Raw genomic sequence first — 23,718 nt, forward strand, 5'->3', positions numbered from 1 at the left:
GTGTTCTCCCCAGAACCGTGAGTGGCCCTTTCCTATGGTGTAGACCCCAACACCATACAGTGATGTTACCCAACAGTCGTGACATCAAGGGCTTGTGACTCAAAACAGCGGCTCTGCTATGACAAACATCCCCCATCAAAATGCAGAGAACCAACTCCACTCAGACAAGACTCAGGAGAAAGGGGTCTTCTTTCTCAAATGTGACCACATAAGTTCAAGGCCCCTTCTGATTCATAGAGATGACCCAGGATAGGACAGATGTCAAATGCAGAATCCTTTCTTGGGTGGAATTTGACAGTCCATCATCTGTTCACACAGGAACCCATGCACAAGTCTCCAGGGTCCTTACTTAATCCTTTTGAAATTCAGTAACTTTAATCCTTCCCAGTTAGATGGATTCAATTCAGAAAAAAAAAGAAACTGCAAATTAGAATACAAGGCTAAGCCCCTTCTTCTAGGGAAGATAAAACTATCAACCATTTGTGTCTAATGAATACCACCTGAGAAAAGCCAGTTCCCAAAGGGGTGTTGTAATAGGGTAATAAAACCATGGACTAAGTAGAGACACCGATAGGTGGTGATTTTTACTACAAAATTTGAGAAATAACAAAAGATGGCTTTGATCTCAGGCCAACTTCTGAAGTTTCTTTTATGTTCAACATGAGTTAATCTTTTTAAAAATTTTTTTCAACATTATTTATTTTTGAGAGACAGAGTGTGAGCAGGGGAGGGGCAGAGAGAAAGGGAGAACACAGAATCCAAAGTAGGCTGTCAGCACAGAGCCCATCGTGGGGCTTGAACTCACAAACCATGAGATCATGACCTGAGCCGAAGTTGGAAGCTCAACCGACTGAGCCACCCAGGCACCCCAAGTTAATCTTTTTAATACAATGTGTGGGTGAAACCACTGTTCTCTTCCTCCCTCCAGTAGATGCCACATTTGACCTTCAAATAGGCTTATCTGTTTGCAAAGCTGGCCTGGTGCAGAATGCTACATTTCCTGCTGCAATCACCATGTCTTTTCATCACAGTTTTTCCGTTGGTTAAAGCTGCAGCCAGATGAACCCTATCCCCCCACCCTCCCTACCCTGTCCCTAGTCCCCAGGTCAGTTAACTGTCAGGCCAGGGAGGCCATGTTGTTCTGCACTTTTTCAAAAAAAGACTTTACCTTGATTCCATGTGTTTCAGAATTAGCTGTGTCATCTGTAAGAGGAAGGGTAGAATTAAGCCCTCTAACAAAGGAAGTTAGTAGCCAGTGGGTGGGGGCTTAGGGAAGCAGGTGCCAGAGGAAGTAGTAAAAAAGAGCTTTATCTCTCAGGTGGCCTTGAAAATCTGCTGACACTCGTTGGAGATGATTCTGGCAACACTAGAGTCTGAATAAAACCCACAAGAGGCAACCTAGACTAACGGCAAACTGTTAGAGGCTTCTGGTTTCTTCCCCATAAAGCTAGTCTTCCTGAAAAATGAGGGCAGTGAAAAATTATGGAAATTGGCTTCCAGCCATGGGATCAACACTGAAGTTCCCCAGATACTTTTCATTCTGGGAGACAGGCATAAGTAGGTGGGCCATCACAAACTTCACCCATGAGTTAGAAGTAGGAAGGACGTCAGGAAATCTAACAAGTATCTGTGAACGTCTCACATAAAAGGAATGAGATAGAGAAGTACATCTCTTCAATCCCACAGCAGCCAAGTAAGCAGCTCACAGGCGGACTGTGAAATAGCTCCATATACAGATCATGTCTATCTGTCCATTGGAATTACAGCAGTGTGAAGGAATCTGTTCCCTGTCCCAACTTGCCTGGCCCTGGAAGGGGTTTTTCCTACCAGTTCTGCAGCTTAAATGCCCCATTAAAAGAGCTTTTCATATCATAATTATAAGGCACTCATTTTAAGAGTTAAGGAAGAGGCAGAGGCACCTGGGTGGCTCAGTTGAGTAGGTATCTAACTCTTTATTTCAGTTCAGGTCATAATCTCATCATTGTGAGAGCAAGCCAGCTTTCCACTGGTCATGGAGCCTACTTAAGATTCTCTCCCTCTCCCTCTGCTTCTCTCTCTCTCAGGAAAGAAAGAAAGAAAGAAAGAAAGAAAGAAAGAAAGAAAGAGGAAGGGAGAAAGGAAGGAAGGAAGGAAAGGGAGGGAGGGGCAAACCCACAGACTGAAATGTTCTCAAAAGTACAACTGAGTGGAATCAAGCATGTCTCTAGAAGAGGCTTGAGAAGAGAGGATCCAAACAGAAGGGGAGGGGCAGAGACATAAAGGAGACTGAAGACCAGAAGACAAATTTTGCCTATTTTTCTGTGTTGTCTGGGGCCCTACAGGAGCTTCTCAGTAGGCTCTATGCCTGCCACCATCCCTATATCATAGGTCAGGACTTTAATCCCAACCCTGAGGGCCTCCAGATAATGTTTTCACTGCTCTGGGGCAGCAGTGGGGGTGGAGTGGCAGTAGACTACTTCCTGAAAGTCTGGGTTTTGAGGGAGACAGGAGAAGCATGAGGACTAGATGATGCCCTCATCTTCCCCTTGGCTCTCTCTCCCCTCCCCCTAAAGGGCACTATGGGAGCGTGTTGGACAGCACCAGCATTTCTTCAAAGCCTCCCTACTGAAATCACTAGCCTTATTGGATGAATGATCCCAACAGAGAGATAACATTAGACTTTCTGCGTCTCTCTGTCTCAAAGCTCCTGATATTTACTCTCTTACCCCACCTTCCCTTCAGACTCATTCCCACATCCCTGCCCTTGACAGAGAACGCTACTATTTCCAGGTGGCTCCTTTGGGATGACTAAGTGATGCTAGTCATGCTTCCAACCAGTGTGACCAACTGAGGCATGGTGTTCTCAGAAAGCTAATCTGCAATTTGTTTTCTTTGCTATTTAAGGAAGTTAGTGTCTACCAATATATAAAAAATGTTTTAGCAAATCAAAGCATTTGTCTGCTAAAGGAGCCAGAAGGTTGTCAGATATATTTGGGAAACCCTGTGACCAAATGGACCAAGACTGCAAGATCAACGTATAAAATAACATGAAAGATTTTAGTGGTAAAGCTGCAGACAACAGTTGGACATTATAAAACTTACAATTACATCAGCTGGGGTTTTAAAACAACTATTGATTGCTCGGCTTACAAAGGATGTATGTAGCAATAAAAACTGAGCACAACTACAAAACTTTTTACAGAAGAACCACCAATGGTGAACATAACTTTTTGTCCATTTTACATTGGTTTGCTCAGCCTCCATCTCCCTCCTTATACTGATAGCAACTTATTTTTCTTTGGGAAAGCAACCCTTCTCTGCCAGGCCATGTTATAAAAATGAGACTGGGCCCTCCTGTCCCTAATGCCGCTCCCCATGCCATGAAACCATGGCTCGTACTGATTCACTGCTACAGTTCTACTGGACCTTCCAGAGCAGTCAGAAGGACTGTAATGTGCAGTTGTGAATGTTGTGTACTGGGCAAGGTGCCCAGCTGTGGGGGTGACTGTCAGCTGAAAGCCCAGGGTTCACTCACAAGCCATTAGGAGGGCTCTCCCCATTCAGAGTAAAGGGAAACATTGTGTTCACACAAAAGCATCATCTATCCATGCTTAAGCAGCACCTTTTCCCGAATCATCTGCTCTGAGGGGGTGCCTTTTTCTTATTCACACAAAGGCACAATATAGGACAGCTTTGTGATAGTCATGCCTGCAAATGCTTGTGCAGTTGACTCTAATCAAAGAAAATGAGTGCTGAATGGCACCTGACACAACCCTTAGTCCAACATTCTTTCAAGAACAGATGAAGAATCTGAAGTTCAAGGGAGTTAAACCACATGGCCAACACTGTCCAACTAACTAGTAGCTGAGATAGGATCAGAATAAAGAAATCTTGAATTTCAATTCAACAAATATTTGTTGAATGTCAAAAGTCCAGAAAAATCCAAGCCAGGCCTGCTGTCATTTTTCAAACCAAGTGAGATTTCCTCCATTAACAAAGATGAAAATTAGAGGAAGGCACCATTTTTTTTCAAGTTACTCTGGAATCCTGAGAAACTTTCAATGTCTAATATGTTGAAGCCTAATATATCCTGACATGTGACAAAACTTGATGAAAAATGAGATTCAGACACTCTGGAGAATAAATTCATTACTGTATTTTCCTGATGAAAAGAGAGACAATTAAAAAAAACACAGCCTGGTCTCTCAATCAAGTGCAGTTCAGCTTCACAGAATTCTGCTTCTGCAGAAGAAAGCAGTTCTCCTGAGTTGCCAGATTCCAACAGCTACTACATTTTAAGCATTTAGCACAGATATTGACTACATACCTTCACTACTGAGGTGATGTTACAGTGGATGAGACTCTGTAATAAATAATCACAACCATGAATTAGCTGGATGATTTGAGAAAATCTCTTGAGAGGCAGTCAGTGCTAAAGAACCATAAAATGGGCAAAAGGGTGGGTCTGAGCACTGCCCCTCACTCACTCCGCCTGGAAATGAGGTTCTTGATTGATGGTCACCAAGTATGCTCTAGAACAGGGGAGCACCTGACGTCCACTACGATTCTATAAGAATTGACCTTGAGTAAAAGTTAATTAAGAATTTCCTTCAAAATTTAGAGATTTTCCTTCAAAATACAGTTTTTCAAAGGAAGGTGGTTATTTTCCAGCTAAAGGAAGAGAGTTAGCATATGTGGGTTTAGAAGACAACAGCATAGCAAATAGAAAGGTTCTGGGCTACAGATGCCGGGTAAAGAAACTACTAGAATCACACAAGACAGACAGAAAGGAAAGGAGGGACATACAGAAGCAAGCACAAATGCAGACATAAGTAGAGAAACAAAAACAATAATGGATCATGGTTAATAGAGAGACACAGACTTGTGCCAAAAATAGGGATTTAGATGGGGTTAGATATGTGGCTAAGAGGGGAATTTTGCAAGGACATGCAGCAAAGTCCAAGCAATCTGGCATTATTTTTCCATGCAGTAGACTTGGGGATTAAATAGGACCACAGGCACACAATGACAGCCTGTTCAGAACGGGTATAACTACATGATTTTGAAAGTTAGGACCTGGAGAAGAGTCAGCAAATCATGTCTTCAAGGACTATTAAATGCGTAACAAATTCACTGATGACGTGCAATGGCAGCCATGGGTCTGGGTCAAGGTTGCCGGATGTACAACACCCCCAACCACAGAGTTTTGTGTCACAGACTTTCCTCACGCTGAAAGTTGAAAAAAATCTTATTGCCTGGAAAGACAATGAAAGCCAAAGAGCTGGCCTTCTCCCACTTATAACCACAGCTGTAAATGTGTTAGCCAACACAAAGTCCTCAAAGATTATAAAGCAGAACACAGAGCCCCAAGAGAATCGGACAGTGGGCAGGTAAGTTTTGGTGTGCAGAGAAGGAGGAAGATGTCTATATCCTAGAGATGGTCATGGAAAGTGGTGCCCTTGCCTGTGTGGCAAGTACTTAGGTGAAGAGAAAGGGAGAGCTACAGACATCCACCTGGAATACAGAATTTTGGCCAGACAGTCTCCCTTGTACCCTTTCCCAGGCCCTAGTGACTACCCAGCCAGGAGGCCCAGTCCCCAGTGAGAGGAAACCATCCACAGAAAGAGACCAGACCTACCTGGATTTCATCTGGTGTATCAAGGAAGTGGCTCGGGAGAAAGTTTGGAAGCATTCCGACATTGTTGACTGACAAAGGCAAAACAAAATGATGTCAGAGGAGCTGGTAGCAAGTGTTTATTAAAAGCCTTAAAAATGCTTATATTCAACCCCAGAAGTTTCTTCTCTTGGGAAGTTTCCCTGAGGAAACACATACAGAAAAAAAATTATGTTCAAGGCTGTTCTTTGCAACATAATTTGATAACAGTGAGGAAATTGAAGAGGAAAACAATTGTCCAATAGTAGGAAGCACATCATATGGATCATGAGGCAGCCGTATGGCAGAATGCAATGCAGCCATTCAAAACTATGACTGCTTAGAAGTTTAAAGACATGGGGAAGCATTTGTGGTATATGGTTTTTAAAATTGTTACAAAAGAGTATGTAAATTTAATCCCAGCTTTGGAAATATGCGTGTATATGTCTGGAAGGACATGTACCAGAACATTATCTCAGGCTGTGGAGATATTAACCAATTTATGTGCTCATAGATTCTTTCTGGTTTTTCTGTAATAATGTGGTTTACATTTTTTATTAGTAAAAAATGTCTTTATTTTTAAAATTCAGCAGGAAGTTTAGAAATCAAATCTTCCTTCTGTGTACAATATAGAGACTGTGCTCTGTATCAGGTCATAAAATATCTTGTCTATAAGTCACCACAGAAAAAAAATAGTATCTTGTTTTCTGAATAAGAAAGTCAACTCTCAAATAAACATGCTCACTTGCTATTTCATGAATCAATCACAGCAATGTTTGTTTGCTAAACTAATTCTTTAGGCCAACGTTTGTTTGTTTGTTTGTTTGCTTGTTTGTTTGTTTGTTTGTTTGTTTGTTTGTTTGTTTGTTTTTGAGAGACAGAGAGAGTGAGAGAGAGACAGCATGAAGGGTGGGGAGAGGAGGGGCAGGGAGAAGGAAGAGAGAGAATACCAAGCAGGCTCCGAGCTGTCAGTGCAGAACCTGACACAGGGCTCAATCCCATGAACAGTGAGATCATGACCTGAAGAAATCAAGAGCTAACACTTAACCAACTGAGCCACCCAGGTGCCCCAAGGCCAATGTTTCTGAGATTCTGTCTTTCTGTCTAATATCAGTTATCAGTGGGGGAAAAAATCATTTTCATATTATAAAATATGGTTGGGAAGGTTGAAGTATCTTAGTTTCATACATTCCAAAGCCATACATAAATGTGTTAATCCAATATGCCTCTTGAAAAATTGAATTGTAATATTTTGTTTAATGCTACAACTTAAAAGACAGTCATGGGTTAAGTTCAAGTTTACCACAGAATAATCAAGCATCACTAAGATAATTGTTTTACTAATGTATTATAATATGCTTTGCATTTTGCAATTTACTTACCTAAAATTCCAATTTCTAAGCCTTCAAGTTTTTCTCTAATATGCTCGTAGATGTTGTCTTTGGTAAAATCTGCTTGTATAATCTTCACGCTACTCCCTGTGGTACACTCTGCATTAGAGACAACAGATATTCTTTAATGAACAGGAGTTCGAATCCCTCCCTTGCTCATGGACTTCTCCAATGCTCCTGGCACTACCTGAGCAGACCTTTAAAAGGATAAAACCATTACCCCAATTAGAAACACGAAAAAGTCCCCAATAAATGCTGGGACGTGCTAAAAGATTTGTGAGTGATGGTTTCTGGTGTTTCTGAGAGTTACTCTGATGACAAGTATATGCTCTAAAATAAATTTAATGCAATGGTTCTCAAAGTGGAGTTAGAAATTCTCAGGCTCCACCCTGCATGCCCTCCCAGTGACCCTGTTCATGCTCAAGGATGAGACCCCTGGTCTATAGGCCATAAGAGGATAGTGATATGTTGCCTCTCCTCAGTGTCAGGTCCCCGTGGCATAGACAGAGCAATCCTCTGCATTTGTCCAACATGGTAGTATTCATAAAGCATTTACACATATAATATCTTATTTTAAACCTCTCTACAACCTTGTAAAGTAGATATTACACCCATTGCTAAGAGGAGAAAACTAGGGCTCAGAGAAGCTAACTCGCCCCAAGACACCCACACTCTGCTCCCTCCAAGTCCATGCTCGTTCTGCTATTCCATGTGGACTTGGCTTTGTGCAGAAGCCTTCAGTGGATATAAAAGCAACAGGTAGAGTTCAGCAACTGCTTCCTGCTCAACTTTGGAGTTAAACGCAATATTTCTGGGACAAGTGATCTTGAGGCATAGTTTGGCAGGTGGGGGATGTTTTCAGGCCAAAGACACTTCTTGCTTTTCAAGGACAATAAAAAGCACATCTTAGCATTATGAGAGAAACACTGAAGGATATCCTAGTTTTGGTCAAAGTTACTTTTGATATCCAGACATGGAACAAAAGCAGAATTCATTGGTTGAAGGGCACTGAGCCTCCATAGTGTGATTGCCCAGCCCCACACTTCCCACCATCCCACACTATTCCAAATCTCCCCCAGAGACACAAGGCCATCCCCTGACAGCCTGTCACAGTCTTCACAAGTCTTCATAATTGAAGACTCATTCTTTTGAGGTAAGGATTTTACAAATTACTAAATTAATAATTATTAAAATAAAATACCTAAAAAGGGATATGATTACTATTAACTAACAACACCTTGCAGTGGATCATAATGATCAAATATTATAGTATAAATGCTGCCTCATAGAGTTGTACAGTGTACAACTTTTACAACCATACATGGCAGCCCTGGATCAAATATTTTTTAAAAATATGATAACCACCAGCAAGGACTATCCCTCAACTCCCTGCAAGGAGCAGGGCACAGATACAGGGAAATGCCCAAACATAGATTCTGCTTTTGAAGGAAGTAGCAGAAGCAATAAAACAGCTGGGACCTCTGGATGAGCAGAACTAATTCGAGAGATGAAGACACTCCACCAAGGAGAGAGTAGACCTATGTGTGCATGTGTCTGTTCCTATTTCACCCAGCCCACAGAATCCCTGCTGAACTAATGCCACTTATGTCCTGCCCTTAACTTTGTAAAGTCAGCTCCCTGCAGAAGGACCAGTGCATCAGGCATCAGGAGCAGCCTTAGGAATGCTGACGGGGCCTCTACAGACAGAACCTACAGACTTGGTTGGTGGGCTCCACAAACATCTCCCTTATTTCTTTGGGTCACTCACCAATCTCCACAGCAATGGCCTGTAGTTTTTTCAGTGTCCGGCTGATAAGCACAACATTGAGTCCTTGTCTTGCTAGCTGGGAATGGGGGTGGGAAAACTGAAAATGAGCAAGATGATAAGCAGATAGGGAAGTCGTGTTTTAAAGGTGAATTGGAACATCACCCACTTGGTCACAAGGTGATGTGCTTGCTTCTCCTGGGTTTAAATGTGCAGAATGTGACAAAGATTTCTGGATTATGAGCAAAACAGCCACATGGGGCCAAGCTATATGTGACATAATAATAGTTTATTTTTAGGTGTTTATTATGTGCCAAAAACTATTCTAAGAGCTTTTTTATTTAAAAAAATAAAAGACCCACAGACCCTTTTTTATTTAAAAAAAAAAAAAAACCTCTGAATGCGCTCTCATCAGAAATGCCTGGGGCCAAATGTGTTTTGGAATTCAGAATTTAGAAGATTTTATAGTATAATTTATATAACAAGTATAGGGCAGTACCCCCTGTTTAAAAACTGTATTTCTGCAGCAACTCTTGAGCTGATTCCTATTCATAAGGACATTTTTCTCGTGGTTCACTTCACTCGGGCAATCACTGCACTTGGGCATGGGCATGGCCTGAGCCCTCTCTCTTGGCTCCCAGCAGGACAAAAAATAGAATAAGGAACCAGAGGGTAAATAGACGCTTCTCTGAGATCAGGGAGGAACTCTTCTTCAGAGTGGATAGTGCCTCAACTCCAAGGCTAAGTGGCAGTGCACAGAAGAGGTCCACATTAACGTGGCACAGGGGACAGGCAAACTCAGTATGCTGGGCAGTCCCAGACAGGTCGAGACTCCTCACACCTAAAACTGCTACTGTGAGAAAAGCTAGAGCTTTCCCTGAAGACAAAGGGAAAAACTAACATTTGTTTAAACCGAGACTGATAACATTTGAGTTAGTGACAAAAGGGCCTGTTAGTTGAAATCTTTCTCTATGGTTTTAATTAAGTTATTTATACCTTTATCTTTTATCTTAATTGTGGTAAAATGCATATAACATAAAATTTATCATCTTAACAAATATATGGAATGTTTCATGAATTTATGTGTCACCCTTGTGCGGGGCCATGCTAATCTTCTCTGTGTCGTTCTAGATTTAGTATATGTCTTGCAGAAGTAAGCACTGTGCCTTTATTTTCATAAGGAATTACAGATTATAGAAAATACATAAGCAGCTGAATTAAAGACTATAATATGTGATCTCCAATAGCCAACAACTCAATCTTCAAGCCAATGATCTCAAAATCACCCAGAGAGATGTCAAACACACACACACACACACACACACACACACACACACACACACCCAATTCCCACCAAAACCATCCAAATAAAAATTTCAGTGTTTACATCTTTTTCTATTTTAATTTATTAAATTATCTATGCAATACACAAATACAATCTTATTGTAAAAGATGTCTCCAAAACCCCTATACACCCCTAGGCTCCTGCTGCTTACCTTTTTCTCTGCATCTACATACATATATAAGCACATACAGAAATAAACATTCATTTCACACTTTATAAATGGCATTATAAAGATTGTGTTTTTAAGCTGATGATGTGTCTTATTTCTAAGTATCCTATCTATCTCCACATCACTCCAGTTTCATAGTGTCCTGTAGTTCACTTTAGGGTGAGCACTGGAGTTATTTTTAAGTTTTCCCATTACCTATATTACCACAATGAATACCCTTCTATATAACTCTTCATATATACAAGTGAATCAATTCCTAGAGTAGATAGTCAAGAAGTGGAATTGTATCAAAGGGTGCATGCTTCTAAAATTTTAACAGTGTTGCCAAAATACGGTGCCTTAAAACCATACCACCAAAAATACAACTATAGCTATTTCTTCACACTCTGTCCAGTATTTTATATTAGCAACCTTTTCAACTTTTCCCAATCTAATGGTCAAGAAATTATATCCTTATATTGTTTTAATTTGCATTTTTATAGTTATCAGTGGAGCTGAGCATTTTTTTTTTTTTTTGGACATTTGTATGAATTACTGGTGTGTACTCTTTTGCCCATTCTTCTACTGGGTTGTCAGTTTTAAATAAATTTTTAGGTGTTTTGTGGTTTTTTTCACATATTCTGAGTATTAATTATTTGCTTACTATATATTTAGTATTTTCTCCTTTATTTATGGCACCTTTACCATACATTATATATTAATTTTCATGTTATCGTTCGTAAATATTTTCTATGGCTTTTTAAAAACTTCCTTTATGAACTTCCATAACTCCAAGGATATATTTTCCTATAACCTTTTACACTATTTTTATATTTCCTGTTCGTTTATTTTTGAGAATAACCTGAGCGTGAAATCACCTAACATTATTTTTTGCAAGATGGGTGGCAATTTTCTTTACAAAAGTTTTGTATTTCTCCATTCTTTATACTTTTTTAGAGAGAGAGAAAATGGGGGAGAGTGCAAAGGGAGAGAGAGATAGGTAGAGAGAGAGAATCTTAACCAGGCTCCACAGTCAACACAGAGCCTGACACAGGGCTCAATCCCATGACCCTAGTATTGTGACTTGAGCCAAAATCAACCGACTGAGCCAGCCCAGGCATCCCTCCATTCTTTCTTGATTTAAAATGCCAACTTAGGGGCGCCTGGGTGGCTCAGTCGGTTGAGCGTCCGACTTCAGCTCATGATCATGGTCATGGTCTCAGGTCATGATCTCGCAGTCTGTGAGTTCGAGCCCCGCATCGGGCTCTGTGCTGACAGCTCAGAGCCTGGAGGCTGCTTTGGATTCTGTGTCTCCCTCTCTCTCTGCCCCTCCCCCACACATGCTCCATCTCTCACTCTCTGTCAAAAATAAATATTAAAAAAAATTTTTTTAAATGCCAAGTTAGTCATATGCCAAATTCTTACATGTCCGTGGGTCTATTCGTGATCTACCTGTTCTGTTTCACCAATTTGTTAGTCAATTTCTGTGCCAGTGCCATTTATGATTTAATCACAATCTTCTAATAGGCTTTGATATTTGATGTGTGAAAAAGCAAGTTCCTACCATTTATTGTTCTCTTTCAAAATGTTTTTATCTTCTTAGTTTAACTTTCCAAATAAATGATAAAATTGTCTAGTCAAGTATTATATTTAAATTAGAGAAATTTAGGGTAAATAATATTTTGAAATATTACGATATTTGCAGTAATCAGTTATCTCATCCAGACATTTGGTATCCATTTGTCCTAATCCCATGTGTTCTTCTCAAAAATTTTAGAAGTGTCTTCACATAAATCTTGGACATTTTGTATTAGTTAACATAACATTAGCTCACATAACAGAGAACTCCAAAATTTCAGTGGTTTCACACAATGAAGTTTGGTTTTTGTCTTATAAACTCTTTTTCACATAGTCATTCAGGTCCCATGCTGAGAAAGTCTTTGCCATCTTCAACACTAGGTTTCTAAGATTGCCCTGGGTGTTGACACCCAGCCATGCAAGGATTAAGACAGAGAAGATACATCCCCTCCTTTAACCACATTGACCAAGAAGTGACACACATCATTCTGCCTGATTCCATTGGCCAAATTAGTCACATGGCCCCACTTTGGTGGAAAGGAGTCTGGGAAATGCCCTGGCTGGGCAGCCGCTTCTGGCTGTAAGTCTACACCATGGGGGAAAAAAGTAAGGATATGGGAGGACATTTAACTGTACCTGTCACCAATATCTTACATTTATTTGTTGCCATCATGAATTAAGTTATTATGGAAAGCAGAGGAAACTCTAGAATGAAATACCTAGGTTCAGTTCTTGTTTCTACCACTTAAACCTGTGCACACAAGTTACTCAGACCAAAGAGTTTCCGCATTGGCAAATCATGGACACCAATAGATATACTTCATTAAGTTGTTCTGAGAATCAAATAAAAAACCATACCACAAGTGCATGGTGCAGAGCCTGTCACATAGGAAAGCACCCAATAGTATCAGTTATTTTTCTATGTATTCTACATTGTTACCCTTAGTGATTAGGAACTCTGCCCAGCCACCTCGCTGAATTCTTTTATTCATTGTAATAATTTCTTCATCAATGGTTGGCTTTTCATCATAGACAGTAATATTATCTACAGATTACAGTTTTGTCCCTTCCTCTCCAATGTTTGCATACTTTTGGCCTCGTTATCTTGGATAATATCTCTTGTGCTACGTCAAGCAAATATACTGTCTGTTCTCTCCCATACTGAGAACACTTTTATTTTTTTGTTTATTTGAGAGAGAGAGAACGCGCGCGCACTCGTGCACACACAAGTGGGGGAGGAGCAGAGAGAGAGGGAGAGAGAGAATCCCAAGCAGGCTCCATGCTTGGTGTAGAGGCTGATTCAGGGATCAAACTCACAAACCGTGAGATCATGACCTGAGCCAAAATCAAGAGTCGGATGCATAACCGACTGAGCCACCCAGACGCCCCTAATGTTTTTCAGTACAAAGCATGAGGTTTCCTGTTATTTCTGGAAGTTATTTTTTATCAATTTCAGAACACTTTCATCTATTCCTTTTTGCCAAATTACTTTATTTTTAAAACAGCTGGATTCAGTTTGCTAATACTTAACTTGGATCCCAATTTTCTTCTTACCTTTGTCCCATTTTGATATCAGAGTCATGCCAATCTGTCTACACAATTCCTGAAACTTGTCCCAGGATTTTCTCAATTTTAAACCCAAAAGTCCCACACCGCAGGATCTGCCCCAGTCCCAAGCAAATCAAGTTGGTTGGTCATCCTAGAAATATTTTGGTTTTTTGGTATTTCTTTCTTATTCCTTGAAGATTTAGTAATATTTACTCACAAGTAACATCTGGGTGTTTTGTAGATATTCATAAATGCCTTTTCCATCTCATGCATGGGTTGAGCCAACTTTGATTATGTTTCCATAGGAAATGTCTTTCATCTAAGTTTTCACTTTATACAAAGATAGTCTTTTCTTGATACACTTGATACACTTCACCTGATACAAAGATAGTCTTTTCTTCCTTTCTTTTTCTTCTTCCTCTACTTTTTTTTAAATCTCCTTGTCTGTAGCTAGGTTCCCAACATTGTTCCTTCTCTTTCTTTTTCTTTTTTTTTTTTTTTTTTTGAGGTTTTCAAAAATTTGTTCCCTTTTCTGTTTTTTTTTTTAAAGAATCAATCTTGAATGATCAGTTCAGTTTATTCCTATTGTCTCTGTCACCCATTTTTGTTCTTCTCTTTATTAATTTCCTCCTTCTATTTCTTTTGGATTTATTTTGTTCCCTTTCTAGAATTTCTTGAAAGCTAAGACTATCTACAATCTTCCTTATTTTCTAATAGATGCCTTTAAAGCCAAAAATCTTCACTTTGAAACGCATAGCATTTCGACCATAATTCACAGGAATGTCCATTTTTATTTTTTGGAGTTACACTGAGGTATAATTTTTCAATATAGATGACAGGGTGGATATAATTTTCTTTTTTCTTTTTTTTTTCTTCTTTCTTTTTTATGTTTATTTGTTTATTTTCAGAGAGAGAGGGCACAAACTGGGGATGGGCAGAGAGAAGGAGAAATAGAATTCCAAGCAGGCTTTGCACCATCAGCACAGAGCCCGATGCAGGGCTCAAACACATGAACCGCGAGATCATGACCTGAGCCAAGATCAAGAGTCTGACCCTCTAACAACTGAGCCACCCAGGTGTTCTGGATGTCATTTTCTAAGATTTGTTTTAATTTTATTGCATAGTAGTCAGTGAACATAATGGTATGTTTTTTGCCATTGGTAACTTATCACAATTTTCTTTCCAATAAGTGCACTCTTATGAATGTTCCATGTGTATCCTTAAGGAATGTGTATTAGCTCTTCATTGGCTAGGTTTTATAAATTTTTGTCTCTTAAATTAAAAGTGAGGTTTACCAAATGGCTTACCAAGTATTGGTTAAACCTGTATGAGAGGGTATTCAAATTCCTTATAAACTTAATTATTTGTATTTATGTAGTAAGATGTTAAATTAGAAGTTTCAACAGAAGTGCAAAGACCCAATAGAAATTGGATCACAAAATCATTTCAGAGAGCAAACCAAGAAAAAAAATTTACAAAATAATATCTAAGTAACCTGACAATGTGATTCTTGAGCCCATCCACAGGGCACCCTTCACTCATATAAAAAATATGTCAAGATAAGGAGCATAGCAAATCAGAGGGCTTTGTGAAGAGGATTTCTTTGGTTTTGTCTGCTACCAAGCTACGATTCCCATCCCCAAGGGCAGGGTGAGGGAGGAGCCTCAAGTCAAAAGGGGTGGGGGTACCATCCCATCTTATTTCATGTTTTCTATGCATCATGCTATCCAGCTTATCGCCCCCTACCCTCCCTGGTTTCTGCTGATTCAGTTAGTGGAGCATAGGCGATGCTGTGGTCACAAGTTACAGCAATTTAACATGACAAAGGATTATCTCTTACTCATTATGCTCAAACTGTAGACCCATCTGACCAACACTCCCCAAAATCTAAAGAGCAAGAATCATGGCTTATTGATGCTCTGACATTGGAGATTTCTGCTGCCATGAGCTAGGCCACCATTCAGACTTGCTTGACTGTTTCTCCTGGACCAGATGTGGGAAAGAATAGGTATGGGGTTAGAGTCTAGACAAAACATCCACCCCAAGGCAAAGAGACCTCAGCAGAAGCGGAGCTGGAGGAAGATTTCAAGGGCTAAGGAGGTCAGGATGCAAGATGAGAGCACATTCACCAAAGCCATGTGAGGTGTGGAGAACCCAGGAAAGTGCCCCATAAGTCACATGAATGTCAGTCACCAGGCCCAGACAGCCAGTCTCCTTCTTAGGACAGTACCAGGCCTATCCTATCCTTCCTTCTCTTCTCTGCCGACCATCTCCAAACTCCTGCTCCTCACCCCTGGCAGATTCAGACATCTCAGTTGGCAACTGGGAAAGAGAAGCAGACCACAGCACTATGTCATGTCCCCAGAGCATGGTCTCCAAAGCACATCCCAGCTGCAGTAGGGGAGATTTAATTTTATTTCATGTTCAATATTTTCATTATTGCAGGTGACTGGACACTGGGACTGTGGAGTTGAAACCTGTTTGCATCTGGAAGTGACCAGAGGGAATCAGTGAAGTAACGGGACCAGAGGTAGAGAAAGAACCAGAGCTATGGAACAGGTTAAAAAAGACAAAGAGAAACAGTCACAAGTGTGTGCCCAGTGAGTCCTGCAAAGCCCGTTTATCAGTTCTGTTTCTGAAAGAGTCATGGAAATCTCCTACAGTGGTTGCAAATTCATCAAACACTTCTTCTCTGGATCGGTTTCTACTTTCAATATTTCAAAGTTATATTGTCAGAAATAGAATTGGCTCAATATTAATCATATGAATCTTATAAATATGAACATTTCTATTATGCTTTTTTAATGTTTTATTTATTTTTGAGAGAGAGAGAGAGAGACAGCATGAGCAGGGGAGGGGCAGAGCGAGAGAGGGACACAGAATCTGAAGCAGGCTCCAGGCTCTGAGCTGTCTGCGCAGAGCCCGATGTAGGCTTGAGCTCACAAACTATGAGAACATGACCTGAGCCGAAGTTGGACACTTAACCGACTGAGTGACCCAGGTGCCCCTTTTATAATCTTGAATTACATTTTGTCTAATACTGATATTGGGAGCAATATCCTTTCCTGTCTTTTTGCATTTTCCTAGGATATGCAAACTAGGATACTTTCAACTTTACTTTCCTGTATTTAACATTGGATTTTTTTTTTAGTTCTTTCTAGGTTATCTCATATCTATCAGGAAATATAACCAAGTCATATTTACTGCGATTGCAAATATACTGCACCAACTGTCTATCTTGTTTTAGTTTTCTATTCACTGTGTTTCCTTTGTTACTGTACTCAGTCTGTAGTAGGCAAGACAGGACAGACAAAGTTACAGTAACAAAATAGCCCCAAATCTCAGTGGCATAATACAAGAGAAATTTGTTTTTCCTTACACAATGTCCTCTGCAGATAACCCAACAGTCCAGGCCATGCCTCCCTACCCATGCAACCACTCAGGGTCTAGGTTTTTTTCCCAGGGCTCAAATTGACATGAGGCAAGCAAATGACCTACGGTGCTCCATGGTCATTACACAGGGCCTCCATGGCTTTGCCTGGTATTGAGCAATGAGAACTGAACTTAATGATTCTATAGCAAAGACAAATTCATATCTTTTTGAAAAATAAGTTACAAAAACAAGAACACCCCTTTTTTTCCCCCAAACTAAATACAGAAAGACCAGTTCTGTACCTGGATTAGTAAAATATTTTCATAGACGAAAAGATGTTCACAAAACAGTAAACATTTTATAAAAATACATATGAACAAAAGAATACAAATCAAACATATTAGCAAGGTTGCATGTGAGAGGAAGATAAATGGGGGATGGGAATGAAAGAAAAGAAATTGAGAGAGGGAAATGCAAATACATGTCCACACAGAGACTTGAACAAGAATTAGTAACAACTTCATCTGTAATAGCTCCAAACTGAAAACAACCCAAATGTCCATCAATAGGTGAACAGATAAATTATTGTACAGCCGATCCATGGAATACTACTCAGTGTAAAAAGGAATGATTTATATACACAGCAACATGAATGAATTTCAAAATAATTATGCTGAGTGGAAGAACCAAACCAAAAAAGAGTACATACTATATGATTCCATTTATGTAAATTTGGGGGTGCCTGGCTGTCTCAGTCAGTAGAGCATGTGACTCTTGATCTTGCGGCTGCGAGTTCAAGCCCCACGTTGGGCATAGAGATTACTTTAAAAAAAAAAGTCTTCCAGGGGCGCCTTATGGCTCAGTAGGTTAAGTGTCTGACTTTGGCTCAGGTCATGATCTCACAATTGTGAGTTCAAGCCCGCATCGGGCTCTGCACTGACACCTCAGAGCCTGGAGCCTGCTTCAGATTCTGTGTCTCCCTCTCTCTCTGTCCCTCCCCCACTCACACTCTGTCTGTGTCTCAAAAATAAATAAACATTCAAAAAAAAAAAAAACCCACTTCATCCCAAACTTAAATACAGGCACAATGATGATTGTTTGATTTTTTTTTTTTTAAATACCATCCCAGAATGTTTTCTAAGAAGCCTGCTTGACCTCATTGGAAATTTTGGGGCATGTAACTTTGCTGGGCTTTTGGGTTGTTTTTTTAAAATCTTTTTTAACATTTTATTTTATTTTTGAGACAGGGAGAGACAGAGCATGAACAGGGGAGGGTCAGAGAGAGGGAGACACAGAATCTGAAACAGGCTCCAGGCTCTGAGCTGGCAGCACAGAGCCCGACGTGGGGCTCGAACTCACGGACCATGAGATCATGACCTGAGCCGAAGTCGGATGCTTAACCGACTGAGCCACCCAGGTGCCCCAGCTGGGTTTTTTTTTAAGTTTAAGTTTATTTATTTATTTTGAGAGAGAGAGAGAGAACACTAGCAGAGAAGGGACAGAGAGAGAGGGAGAGAGAGAGAATCCCAAGCAGGTTCTTCACTGTCAACCCACGTGGGGCTCAAACTCAAAAACAGTGACATCATGACCTAAGCCGCAATCAAGAGTCAGACACTTAACCAACTGAGCCTCCCAGGCGCCCCTGCTGCTACAGAATTTTTAACAGTCCTCAGCCCTTGGAGGTATGGACAGCTCACAGCCAGCCAGGTGAGGGACGGAGGGTTGTCAGGACTTTATTGTCTAGCAGAGAAGCTAACCCAGAGGCGACACGGTTATACCCCATAGAAAGTTGGCCCATCTGGTACGTAACTTGGCAATTATTATTGCACATTCCTTTCCAACTGACTATATAAATCCTTATTCCTCAGACACTCTCACACAATCAGCAATTTGGCTTCCTTCTGGATCCTTCCTTACTACATTGAATAAAATTTTAACAAATGCTAGCATGTATCTTCGTTTGAGAATTGTGTTTTTACAACCCTGAAGATAAAATATTGGTTAATCCTTTGAATTATTTGCCTAAATGGACACAACAGTTATACTGTAACCCTAATGTCTACAAGATTTTAGAAATGACTGTACTAGCATGTTCTAGTGAAGACAAAGAATATCAGAGAGGGATTTTTAATCTCCCTTTATGTTAGTTTCAAGAAGTACACACAGGAAGGTTGAAACTAAAAAGAGAAAAAAATTATACACAAGATGAATAACAACCAAAAGGAAAAAAATGCATGACTTTCTTAATATCAATCAAAACAGGCTCTAAGGCATGTAAGTATTCCTAGAACTACAGACCAGTAAAAAGTTCAGTTCCTCAAAGTTCAGGATTACCTAATAAAGTAGCTTTACATAAAACTGCAAGAAGAACTGAAAAATACATCACCAGAATAGAAGATTTTAATTTCCCACTTTGGTAATTGTTAGATGACACACACAAACATTTGGTTAGAATACTGACTACAGAATACACAGATATAATACATTTGATCCAATGGGCACATACAAACACTACACAATTGCAGGTAACATTCTTTTGAAAGTCAAGTCTTTGCCCCAAATAGTCAAAGTAATATTGAAGAAGAAAACCAAGGCAGGAGGTATCACAATCCGAGACTTTAGCCTCTACTACAAAGCTGTAATCATCAAGACAGTATGGTATCAGCACAAAAACAGACACATAGACCAATGGAATAGAATAGAGAACCCAGAATTGGACCCACAAATGTATAGCCAACTAATCTTTGACAAAGCAGGAAAGAGTATCCAATGGAAAAAAGACATTCTGTTTAGCAAACGGTGCTGGGAGAATGGGACAGCAACATGCAGAAGAATGAAACTAGACCACTTCCTTACACCATACACCAAAATAAACTCAAAATGGATGAAAGACCTAAATGTGAGACAGGAAACCATCAAAACCCTAAAGGCGAAAGCAGGCAACAACCTTTTTGACCTCAGCTGCAGCAATTTTTTACTCAACACATCTCCAAAGGCAAAGGAATTAAAAGTAAAAGTGAACCTCACCAAGATAAAAAGCTTCTGCACTGCAAAGAAAACAATCAACAAAACTAAAAGGCAACTGACAGAATGGGAAAAGATATTTGCAAATGACATATAGGATAAAGGGTTAGTATCCAAACTCTATAAAGAACTTACCAAACTCAACACCTGAAAAACAAATAATCCAGTGAAGAAATGGGCAGAAGACATGAATAGACACTTTTCCAAAGAAGACCTCCATGTTGGGTTGAGCACTGGGTATTGTATGGAAACTAATTTGACAATAAATTATATTTAATACAAAAAATAAAATAAAATAAAATTTTTAAAAGACCTCCAGATGGCCAACAGATACATGAAAAGATGCTCAATGTCACTCATCATCATAGAAGTACAATTCAGACCCCACTGAGATACCACCTCACACCAGTCAGAGTGGCTAAAATTAACAACTCAAGATACTATAGATGCTGGCAAGGATGTGGAGAAACAGGAACCCTCTTGCACTGTTGGTGGGAATGCAAACTTGTGCAGCCGCTCTGGAAAACAGTGTGGAGTTTCCTCAAAAAAACAGAACTACCCTATGACCCAGCAATAGCACTACTAGGAATTTATCCAACAGATACAGGAGTGCTGGGTCATAGGGGCACATGTACCCCAATGTTTATAGAAGCACTTTCAACAATAGCCAAATTATGGAAAGAGCCTAAATGTCCATCAACTGATGAATGGATAAAGAAGATGTGGTTTATATATACGATGGAATACTACTTGGCAATGAGAAAGAATGAAATCATGCCATTTGCAGCAATGTGGATGGAACTGGAAGATATTATGCTGAGTGAAATAAGTCAGTCAGAGAAAGACATATATCATATGTTTCCACTCATATGTGGATCTTGAGACACTTAACAGAAGACCATGGGGGAAGGGAAGGGGGGAAAAATAGTTACAAACAGAGAGGGAGGAAGGCAAACCCTAAGAGACTTTTAAATACAGGGAACAAACTGTAGGTGGAGGGGGGGTGGGGGAGAGGGTAAAATGAGTGATGGGCATTAAGGAGGGCGCTTGTTGGCATGAGCACTGGGTGTTGTACATAAGCGATGAACCATGGGAATCTACCCCAAAAACCAAGAGCACACTTTACACACTGTATGTTAGCCAATTTGACAATAAATTGTGTTAAAAAAAAAAAAAAGAAAAGAAAGTTGAGTCTTTGAAAAAAACTGATAAAACTGACAAATCTCCAGCAAAATTAATCAAGAAAAAAGAGAGAATGCACAAATAAACCATAAGTAATATTAGGAATGAAAATGTGGGCATAATTAGAGATCCAGCTTGGATTTAAAATATAGAAAAGGGTATGGCCACCTGGATGGCTCAATCAGTTGAGCATTGGACTCCTGATTTCAGTTCAGATCATGATCAAGCCGCGAGTTGAGCTCCACGCTAAGCGGCTAAGCGGTGAGCCTGCTTGAGACAATCTCTCTCTCTCTCTCTCTCCCTCTCTCGTTCTCTCTCCCTCTGCCTTTCCCCCACTCATGCAGCGAACATGCACTCTCTCTCTCTAAAATAAAAAAAAATTTAAATACAGAAAAGGGGTTAAGAGGGGAAACTAAACACATGTAGTTAATTATGCTCCTCCTGAAATCCCATTAAATGGGAAGCATTTTTTTTTAAAAAAACCATAAATCCACAGAGATAGTACCAAAAGACAAGAGCAACCCCAAATTTTGGGTTCCTAGGAAGTAGATGGGCAGGATCCCAAGTCTTACACCAGCCATGGGATAAACTGAGAACTGACCAAATTTGTACCACTAAAATCCTCAAAATTCTCAGGCACTGCCAGCACCAAACCCGGAGTAAAGGGGGTGCCAAATGAGGGGGGATTGGGTAAGAGCTGTTGGAGAAGACGTAGTGCCCGAATGCCCACCTCCATTCCATGTTCCACACGTTGAAGACAGGAGTCCTCTCTGGGAGCAAGGAGTTGCACAAATTATGTCCATACCAGGTCTGACTCCAGAAAGATGGCAGTCGGGCCTTTGCTATATGGGCAGTAGGCTACCTCTTCTCTGGGGAGTCTCACCCACATCAAGACACTGGCTTGTGGGCTCCCCAAGCAGGAGCCAATCACCCTCAGCTCCAAGCTCCATCTGGCTCAGACACTCCAGGCAGAGTCCTCATTCCCCTAATCCAGCTCTCAGACATGGACAGACCAATGATTATCTGTGGAAAGCTGTTAACATGAAAGACAGAGAGCCAAACAGGAAAAAAAGCAACTTGGAAGGGGAACGCAATTTTTTTGAAAGAAGAAAAAAAAATCGATATATCCCCAAAGGGTAAGAGAGGCTGCTGCTCTATGCAAAGAACAGGCAAACAAAACACAAAAGATCTCTCAGAAATGCGAATGATTCTTAATTTATTTTAAAAGTTTTCATTCTTAATTTTTTAGAAACTTGAAATTAAAGAATTTTTTAATATTTATTTTTGAGAAAGGGAGAGAGAGAAACAGACAGAGCGCTAGCAGGGGAGGGGCAGAGAGAGAGGGAGACACAGACTCTGAGGCAGGCTCCAGGCTCCCAGCTGTCAACACAGAGTCTGACGCGGGGCCCAAACCCACAAAGGAAGAGATCATGACCTGAGCCAAAGCCGGACGCTTAACCAACTGAGCCACCCAGGTGCCCCCTAGAAATTTGAAATTTTTTAAAAAACAGCAAATAATGAAAAATTCAATAAAACAGAGGATAAAATTGATGAAATCTTTTTGCAGAGAAGAGAGCAGAGATAAAATGAAAATTATGAGAAAAAAGAGACAAATAGAGAGTGATTTCAAGATCTGAATAATAGGAGTTCCGGAAATAATACAAACAACATCTGAGTAACTGGAATTCCAGAAAGAAGAGAGAAAGTGGGAAGAGAGTAAACACCCTGGCCCAACTTATTTTATGGAGTGACCTGGCTGTGTCCCCCCACTGCCTAACCTCTCAATTTTTCTGCTCATTTTCTGAACATTCAGTTGTTTGGTTAACTAGATGACAGTCTTAGACTAAATTCATTTCCTGCTTTTGTTTTTTAAACTTAGTAAGAGAATGCTACCCAAAAAAAATGCCAATAAATTTTATTTATTTTTTTTGACAGAGAGAGAGGGGGCACAAGTGAGCAAGGGGCAGAGAGAGAGAATCCCACAAGGGGCAGAGAGAGAGAGAGAGAGAGAGAGAGAGACAGAGAGAGAGAAGCAGGGCTCACCCAGTGCTCGTATTTTACCTGAAGTGGGGCCAATAAAGTTTAAAACTTAAGTGAAATTGGGGCACCTGGGTGGCTCAGTCAGTTAAGTGTCAACTTCAGCCTAGGTCAGATCTTGCCAGTGTCATGATCATGCCATTGTCATGATCTTGACAGCTCAGAGCCTGGAGCCTGTTTCAGATTCTGTGCCTCCATCTCTCTCTCTGTGCCTCCCCATTCACTCTCTCTCTCTCTCAAAAATAAATGAACATTAAAAAATTTTTATTTTAAAAACTTAGGTGAAATGGATATATATTTCTAGAAAAATTCAAATTTCCAAAACTTATTCAAGAAAAAATTAAAATCCAAATAGCTCTATAATCACTAAACATAATAATAATAAGGTGATGATGATATAAATGAATAGCTTAAATTGTCCCACGAAGAAAACTCCAGTGGCAGATGGTTTTACAGATAAGTTCTATCAAACATTCAAACAAAAAAGATCATGGCTAAATTGCACAATCGTTGTCAAATATTAAAAAGAGGTAAAATTCCCCTATTCGGTTTATAAGGTCAGTGTAACTTTGACACCAAAACTTTGGAAACTAGTTGGCATTACCTAGTAGTGTTGACAATGTATAACCTGTGAGCCAGCAATTCTGCTCCTGGGAGTGTTCTCAACTCTTGCATAAGACCTTCAGGAGGCCTGG

At 40.1% G+C, this 23,718-nt stretch overlaps 1 protein-coding gene and 1 non-coding gene across 2 annotated transcripts in view; both read right to left on the minus strand.

The window, feature by feature from the left end:
* The window catches only part of HSD17B3 (hydroxysteroid 17-beta dehydrogenase 3), a 55,130-nt gene that overhangs the window by 14,063 nt on the left and 17,349 nt on the right, over window positions 1-23,718 (minus strand). Inside the window, exons 3-7 of the mRNA XM_019423438.2 lie at window positions 8,792-8,867; window positions 7,015-7,122; window positions 5,618-5,685; window positions 4,307-4,342; window positions 1,169-1,203 (exon numbers count right to left, since the gene is read on the minus strand). Of these exons, the coding sequence (XP_019278983.1) occupies window positions 1,169-1,203; window positions 4,307-4,342; window positions 5,618-5,685; window positions 7,015-7,122; window positions 8,792-8,867 (323 nt within the window). The remainder of the gene's footprint in view (window positions 1-1,168; window positions 1,204-4,306; window positions 4,343-5,617; window positions 5,686-7,014; window positions 7,123-8,791; window positions 8,868-23,718) is intronic.
* LOC128778781 (U6 spliceosomal RNA) lies at window positions 9,844-9,947 on the minus strand. Its single transcript, XR_008424492.1, has one exon. It is a non-coding gene; the product is annotated as a U6 spliceosomal RNA (small nuclear RNA).

The sequence above is a fragment of the Panthera pardus genome, unplaced genomic scaffold (assembly GCF_024362965.1).
Source record: "Panthera pardus isolate Hobbes unplaced genomic scaffold, ASM2436296v1 HiC_scaffold_20, whole genome shotgun sequence".
Classification (NCBI taxonomy): Eukaryota; Metazoa; Chordata; class Mammalia; order Carnivora; family Felidae; genus Panthera; species Panthera pardus.